An 8,600-nucleotide genomic window follows, 5' to 3' on the forward strand; every position below is an offset into this window, starting at 1 on the left:
TTCATACAAATTCCATAGTAATTTCGTGTTAAAACGTTTAGTAAAAAGTCACTGATTTGATCAGTCGGAAACTAGCTTATTGATGCCCGCGTCATATCCATGCGTGACTTTATGCATGTACTTATGTAAAAAAAATATGCGAAATATGAGTTCGATCCCGGTTAATTATTAACGAGAGCAAATTTGAAACCTGTTTTGATTCCAAACTCGGCATGAATTATTTCAGAAATGACCTTACAAGTGTACGTATCGACGACCAAGTAATTAAATAATGCGAATGCGTATTACCTATTATACTCAAGTAGGTAACTACCACCTAATTATAATATATAAAAAATGTAGCCGCAGAGAGATTGTATCCTTTCCATTTTAATAAACCAATATTATAACCAGCACCCCTTTCGACGACGCCATCTATAATAGCTAATAGCCATCTTAAAATTGTAGGTAAGTATATTCAATGTGGCTGCAAGTTGGCTTCTCCTTACTTATGACAATTAAAGCTCAGACCAGCCCATTAGGACGCATGAGTTTATGTAAATATAATCAACAGTTGGCTCGACTATTATAGACGGCGATACGGCTCATCACCGGTCACGTTGATCTAAGAAATAGCACGGGTATATGATAGTACCTCTGATTACCCCAATGAGGGACTTTCTAGGTTACGTTCCTCAAAAATTATATAGATGGCGCTGTTAAGGTTTCTCTTCGTTTAACCTTCTAATTTCATGGATAACAGACATTATGCATTATAAATGATGATTTATTACACCGAGGCATAATTACATCTTCCACGCATTATTATTCTGATCAAAATAAAGAGAAGCAATATACATAGATAGCAACATCATTTGAGATCCAAATATCAAGCAACAATTAGTTTTATAATGCTTCTCTGCCATTACATTCCATTTTTGAATAATTATGTACCCGAGCAATGAGAAAATAGGTAATTATCACGTTAAAAGTGAACAACGCCATCTATCGTGTTTTTTGGGGAACGTCGATTGGAAAGTCCCTCATTGGAAATATTATGTGAGGTTGGTTATGTTATGTAATATTTAAAAAAATCTACACAGTTAAAAAGCTATGACTCGTAAAATAAATATGGTTGTATAAAATTAAAAAGCAAAATAATAAACATTTCCGAACGATCTTATAAACATCAAAGATGTTACATTTCCATGACATTTACAAACCTATTTATGTTTTTGCCATTTTTTTAAGATAAACTGAGGTATTTTTAAAACGAAGTTTATTATAACAAATTTAGACATTTAGTTAATTTTTAAACTATAGTGGCCTTTTACTATCAATAAACATAAGTACTACATTTTTATAAAACATGCCTAAATCACTGGATAAGACAAAGGGCGCAAAGAGGAAAAAGACCCCAAACAATTCCACCGCTAACACAGAAAGTGATACAAGTTTATCAAAACCAGGCCCAAAGAAGAAAAAACTGCAGAAGAAACGTGCTATAGAAGGGATTGGAATGTCGAAACAACTTGCTGCGCAAGTGCAAAATAAGCAGCAATCGCGGACATGTAGACCATCAAAAACCAACGCAGCACCGAGAGTTTGCGGGAACGGCAAACCCATGCCATCTTTAGCAGAATTAGAAGCCATGTACGCCACAGACTCTGACGACGATGGAGACCCACCTAAAACAGCACCTGCTGAAGAAAGATGTGTCACACCTGAACAGAAGCCTATTATAACCGATGAACAGAACTTAAACTCCCCTACAACACTAAAGCTTATAACATCGAAAGTAATAGATTTGCTTTCAAAAACAATTGTACTTGATGATGATGTTCCAAAGCCAATTAAACCCCAAAAACGACCAAAGAAAAGTGATATACCATATATTGTTGGATGTCGAGAGCGAAAACAAGTGCCATGGGCACCCAAAACTAAGTTTTGTGTTGGTAGTGAGAAATATGGTGTGGAAGATAGTTGCTCATCAGATGACGAGGATTGTTGTCCAAAAAAGCGAAGAAAAAGAGGTGAAAAAATGAACCTTTCAAAATCCATTTTCAATGCCAAAAGCGATGAAATAGCTGAAAGACTGAAAGAACATGAAAACCTAGAAATAGTCCGCAACTGCAGTCCTGGCAGTAATGAAACAGTTACATATGAATTTAATGATGGGAGCACAAACAGATACTTTGAGCCATTACCTAGTACATCCAGAGATGAAGAAACTATTATGCAAAATGAAAAACGATTTAATGAAAGCTTACAATGTGAAAGTACTTCTAATGACAGCCAAAATTATGTTGAAGTGATTGAAGTACCTTGTGAAACCATTGTTATAAATGACACCTTAACAAATAGAGAAACATCACTTAGCCATGAACAGACTCTAGATGATGATTGCTGCATTCTTGTTGAACCAGAAACTAAAAGAAAAAAGAATGAGATTGATAACTATATAAAGACTGGTTCACCACAAGAGGACATTTACAGCTCAATAGATCTGACTCAAACACTTGATAGTGAGGTTTATGTAATTGGAGATGATGATATTGATGATGTGATTGCTCAGAACAAAGCTATACTGGGAACAGATCTTAAAGGCAACCATGATGAATTACCATCTGTAATTGTTGTAAATCCAGATGACATAAAGGTACAATCATCAAACAATCAAGATACATCTCATACTGATGAAAATATACCACAAACTGGTACTATTAGTCCTGTCAACTGTAATGATACAGTAAACATCCCTAGTGATAATATAGCAACAGATCAAACACCACGAAGCATTAGTAATGAGATTTTTAATGTAGTTAACAATTTCTTCACTCAATCCCAGGCTTCACCAAGTACAGGTACACAAGCACAAGAGATTACAAGAAGCAGAATATCCTCATTTGTATCGTGGATGTCATCAATAGCTTTTAGTGGTCGCCAAAATCAAAATAATGTTGCTAATACTAGTGACGTGATTTTTGTGGACAATACACAGACACAAAGACAAAATAATCAAAATCCCATTCCAAATACTGAAACCAGTCATCTAACAAGCATTAACAACAGGATACTGTCCAATAGTCCATCTCATAGAAAGAGAAGCAATAACAATACCCAACCAAGTCCAAGTGATAGAACACCACAGATTCTATCCAATAAACCACATCAAGATAGTCAACCTAGCAGAAGTCTAGGTGATTGTCCAATATGTATGGACAGCCTTGCAAGTACTACTGTTGCTTCAACTATCTGTGGACATGTATTCTGTATGGCTTGTATAAAAGCTGCTGTAAAAGCTAATGGGAAAAAATGTCCTACATGTAGAAAAGCACTTAAAGGTGTGGGTTACCATCAGTTGTTTTTGTAATTTTTTAGTTTTTATTTTATTTTTGTCCTGTGCCATGATATTTTTATAACTTATATTATAGTGTAAATATTATCGAGGCCTAGAACTTGTCCTGAAGATTTTTAAATTAAGTACCTATAAAAGGGTATAAATCTGTGATTGTAAAATTAATTAATTTTAATTTTATATTGCAAAATGCAATACCACTTTAATATTTAATTTTGTTCTGGAAGTTAATATAAACATTCCTATTTTTCTTATGAAAATACCTACTACCCTATTCAATGTAAAATATCAGTATTTTACAATGTTTCAATTGAGAAACATAAAAAGATATTGCATAATGGCCCCGATTCCTGCAAACACCGCCTAATTTTATTTTAAGTTATATCCGTCATTTTCATATCCGTCGACAAGGAAAGGGACGGATGATTCACAGCTCTTAATTTTAGAAAGAATGAGTAAATGAATGTGTCGGGTTATTGACTGATGTAAAATTTTTAGACGGTTGGTTTAGATTTGTGCTTAAAATTGACGTGTGTTCCATAAATTTTATGCTTGTCAATTACCCGTCCCTTTCCTTTTCGGCGGATAAGAAAATGACAGATATAACTTAAAATAAAATTAGATGGTAATTACAGGAATTAGCACCAATGTCAGATGTAATACCTAAGTGTGAATAAAAGATATGGTAGTGAAGCAAATTAAAGTTAAAAGATGTGATGTCTTTACTCTTGTCTTTCAAAAAACATGGATGTGGAAACATTCACTGGGTATGCATTCTATGCATTATTATTCAACAGTATATTTTTTAGTTGTACTGATTAAATGTGAAAGTAACATGTACATCTTTTTATTATTAAGCAAAATCTCTACTCATATATTTTTAAGGATGAATGAAAAGCAAGTTAAATCCAATACTAAGTATTATTTATTACGACTTTATGTACATATTCTCTTATTTCTCATTTATTTAAAATAATAATATAAACGCTACATCCAACATAATACAAAGATAAGACATGATGAAGATAGCAAATTATTAAAAAACAATTAACACAATGACTTCCAAGATAATAGGATAGGACCAACCACTTATAAACTAGTTATTCTTGTTATCACTATTATTGTCGTTAGTATTAGAACTTCCATCAGAATGTAAGTGTTCTATAGATGTTGATAACTGCTCCAAACTTGCAACAAGTTGTGCAATTTTGTCTCTTGATGCTGAATTATCAAAACTGTCTTCTGCAGGTTTCTCTACATCAGCATATAGACGAAAATGGAGCCTCGCCAGATGTTCTTGCTGATCTCGTATACTGATCATCTGGTCCATGCTACATCCCTGGCCGAAAGCACTTAGCTTTCCAGTATCAAAATCATGAAGAAGTTCTAATAAAGCCTTTTCCATATGTTTAACATCTGGTGCTTCTTTAGGAATGTGTTTGGACTTGTTGTTATAATTCGAACGCATCAGGTCCCGATGTAGACGCCTTTCATTGACATAAGACACCTTAGTTGACTCATTCACGCTATTGTTGCCCGTACTGGTGATTATTTGTGGATTTCTCGTGGACTGCACACTAGCCGCTCCGCTAGACATTTTATTACTCGTGACGGGTGAGGTAGCAGACTGCGACACCTTTTGCTCCTCCTCTTCGCCTTCATTTTGCATTAGCTGCTGTGTTTCGTTAGCTTCTTCCAAATCCAAGCTCATGTGTTTTTAAGAATAGTTTGCTGATTTCTAACACAATTTTATAACGTTTTGGAATAACGTGCCTTCTCGAGAATTTTCCCAATTTTATGGGATGGAAGAAAATTCAAAATATAAATTAATTTTTTTTTTTTGTTTTGGTTTTCCCCGAAGGGTAAGGCAAAGGGAACTATGCCCATACAGCCATGTCTGACGTATTTTTTTTCTTGATGATTAATGAAATGATGAAAGGTGATGATGATGAAACCTAAGCCCCCACCCTCGGAGTAGACTCCTACTCCGAACCCCAAACGAATTAACTCAAAAGTCCGCATAAACTTTTGAGTTATGAAGCGGCTTCCCAGCACGAAGCGAAAATAGGCAGATACACTTTGTTTATTGAATACTCCAATATAATAACACTCGCGAATGTCTTCCGACTAACTTAATGCGATCATTAACCACAAAACACCACTTCGTATTAATTATTTAGATTACTCAATGAAGAAAGCAACTGTCCCGTTCCCGTTTCCCGCCGAAAAGCCAAAAAAAAAAAAAAAAATATAAATTAAACACGAAAATCTCAAACAAACAAAATGTCAAATTGTAACGTTTTATTTTAAATGAAAACCTTTTTTAATATGTTAAAAAAGCTATATGACACACTTTTACTTAGGTATTTTAATATCTTTTTTCCTTTTTTATAAAATTATTGTGCTCATTTCTCGTAAAGCAAACGCAACATTTTTTCGACTAGCAACATCTACTAAAATCTTTAAAAAAAATAATTGTCAGGTTGTCAAACAGTGTTGCCGATCTGTGAGGAATTCCCCAAACTGCGGGGAAAGCAAAGCTGATTGGGGAATGTGTGGGGAGAGCTTCAATTCGGGGAAAATGCGGGGATTTTAAGTATGAACACAAATACGCGATATTTAACATCAAATTTCTGCTAGTCTTGATTGATTTCCCTGATAGCCTTTTATTCCGTAAGTTGACGTCAGAATAATGGTCAAGTTGCCGTCCAACTACTGCCGTATATTGACGTCAAGTTTACAGCAGAATCTGGAGAGTAAAATTTGACGGAAACTTGCGGTGAATTTAACGTTAAGTATTATCTATTATCGCCGCCTAGTGGCAGAAATAAATATCACATAGAATATGTCGCGACCTACCGGCAGAATTTAGCTTTCAAGTAGCTCTACCTAGCGGGAAAAAATACATTTTTTAATTTCTGTAAAAAATAAAAAATGATGGTATTTGCTCTTCAACGTAACGAAAAATATAATTAGAAAATATAGATATTAAAAAGAACTTTACAGTGAATGTGACACTAGTGATATCTGACATACGTCAGAAATGCATTCTCACAGAGACCGAACTTTATCTACATTTTTGGTTGTTTTATTTCTGTGGGGAATATGTGGGGAATTATCATTTTTCTTTCCCCAAACGTGGGGAATTCCGACAATGCGTTTGGGGATTTTAGCAAATTACTGTCGGCAACACTGTTGTCAAATCAAATTGTCACTGGCTTTTTGGCGGGAGGCGGGAACGGGACAGTTGCTTTCTTCATTGAATAATCTAAATAATTAATACGAAGTGGTGTTTTGTGGTTAATGATCGCATTAAGTTAGTCGGAAGACATTCGCGAGTGTTATTATATTGGAGTATTCAATAAACAAAGTGTATCTGCCTATTTTCGCTTCGTGTCAGGAAGCCGCTTCATAACTCAAAAGTTTATGCGGACTTTTGAGTTAATTCGTTTGGGGTTCGGAGTAGGAGTCTACTCCGAGGGTGGGGGCTTAGGTTTCATCATCATCACCTTTCATCATTTCATTAATCATCAAGAAAAAAAATACGTCAGACATGGCTGTATGGGCATAGTTCCCTTTGCCTTACCCTTCGGGGAAAACCCTCAGAACAATAACTAAAGCATAGAAGGAAGGCTAAAATAAGAATTCAGAAACTATAAACCGGCTCTCTTCTAGCTTACGACACAAACTATGAGTGAGAAAAGGACAAATGATTCGCTCTTTGCTTCATTTTTTCCGAGGTTGTCACAAGTTGTCACAACATGAAATGTCATTTGGACCTATTGGACTCATTTTAACTCGGCCAAATACATAGTAACATACATAAGAAGATTTTACTTATATTTACCGAACTATTTGACACGGTCGCATGAACTTTGTTTACGAGTGTCTTGTGTTCAGATTGTTTTAAGTGATAATTTAACAATATTTTTCCAAATAAATGGAAAGAAACTTTTATTTATATCAAATAATTGAGTGTCTCGACTCTGTGACATCATGTCTTGTGTGGTATGGGGCTGCAGCTCACATTCAGGAAGAAAAGAAAATAGCCAACAACTTCTGTCGTTTCATCGGTAAGTTTTTTGTAATTTTCTAGTGAAATGTGAACTGCTGAACAATTTTAGGAAAGTAATATGTTTTGCTGAATAGATTTGTAGCATAAAATATTTGAGATATCCATTATATTATACGTTTCATCGATGAATACGGAATTGATTTGAGGTTATGTTGATTGTCCATAGTGATGTACTAAAATTATCGATACTTTTAATTTTTAGATTTCCTGTAGACGATAACAAAGAGAAAGAATGGATAATTCACATTAATAGACGAAATTGGATTCCAAATAAGTACAGCCGTTTTTCTCGAAACATTTTACTGCGGATTCATTTATGTGTGTTCCTAATTCGAAGTGGAGACGTCTTCGAGACGATGCTATTCCTACATTGAACATTATAGATCAGACAGATGAAATGGTAATTACGGCCGAGGACCACACACCCGAAGTCTCGACGGCAAAAGGGACAAAATTGTGGGTCCGCGTTAAATTCCCATATTTCGCCAGTTTTTGGCTAGCGGCCCACTCGGCAGCCGGCCCTGCGGTTCGAGTAGTACGGGGCAGGTGCGTTGCTGTAAACCTGCAAGCGCAGGTCGCGTCCCACAATAAAGCACGCTCCCTCTCCTAGGGTATGAGCGTGAGCCCATCGGGCCTCTTACCGTCTGTGCGGCTTAGACCCGGCGCGGCGGTTCCAATTTGCACGGCACGTCGATCAACACCAGTGCACGGCGGATGACATCATAAATAAATTCGAATATTACAAAATACTTACCGATGAAACGATAACAGTTGGCTATTTTCTTTCCTTCCTGAATGTGAGCTGCAGCTCCAAACTAATATAAACCAGATAATATAATCCAAAAATGGTTAGATACTTACCTATCAGAGACAGAGTCTCCTTTCATCAAGAAGAAGATAATTGCGTCCTACAAAAAGAAATCTTGTAAAAAAATTTATCGACATTAATTGTAAGTAAATTTAATTTTATCGACATATTACTAAAGTGAAACTCAACACTAGGCAATGAAAAACTTGTGACAACCTACGAAATTACGAAACAATTTTTGTATATGCGTCTTTGTCTAACATTACGCCGGTTCCGTAAGATAAAGTAGAGCAGAATTATAGAGTTCTGTTGCTATTTTAGCCTTCCTTCTATGCTTTAGTTATTGTTCTGAGGGAAAACCAAACCAAAAAAAAAAAAAA

At 35.4% G+C, this 8,600-nt stretch overlaps 2 protein-coding genes across 2 annotated transcripts; one reads left to right on the forward strand and one right to left on the reverse strand.

The window, feature by feature from the left end:
• Positions 1 to 1,198: 1,198 nt before the first annotated feature.
• LOC126380223 (probable E3 ubiquitin-protein ligase bre1) lies at positions 1,199 to 4,177 on the forward strand. Its single transcript, XM_050029483.1, has one exon. It carries the CDS (start codon positions 1,349 to 1,351, stop codon positions 3,350 to 3,352), a length of 2,004 nt encoding a protein of 667 aa, XP_049885440.1. The 5' UTR covers positions 1,199 to 1,348; the 3' UTR covers positions 3,353 to 4,177.
• A 62-nt stretch (positions 4,178 to 4,239) lies between these two features.
• LOC126380960 (uncharacterized) lies at positions 4,240 to 5,176 on the reverse strand. Its single transcript, XM_050030529.1, has one exon. It carries the CDS (start codon positions 5,046 to 5,048, stop codon positions 4,434 to 4,436), a length of 615 nt encoding a protein of 204 aa, XP_049886486.1. The 5' UTR covers positions 5,049 to 5,176; the 3' UTR covers positions 4,240 to 4,433.
• Between the last annotated feature and the right edge of the window lie 3,424 nt (positions 5,177 to 8,600).

This window comes from Pectinophora gossypiella, chromosome 3 (genome assembly GCF_024362695.1).
Source record: "Pectinophora gossypiella chromosome 3, ilPecGoss1.1, whole genome shotgun sequence".
Taxonomy (NCBI): Eukaryota; Metazoa; Arthropoda; class Insecta; order Lepidoptera; family Gelechiidae; genus Pectinophora; species Pectinophora gossypiella.

Excerpts from the sequence above, each read along its gene's own strand:
- LOC126380960 (XM_050030529.1), bottom strand. The coding sequence starts at position 5,048 with ATGAGCTTGGATTTGGAAGAAGCTAACGAAACACAGCAGCTAATGCAA.
- LOC126380223 (XM_050029483.1), top strand. The coding sequence starts at position 1,349 with ATGCCTAAATCACTGGATAAGACAAAGGGCGCAAAGAGGAAAAAGACC.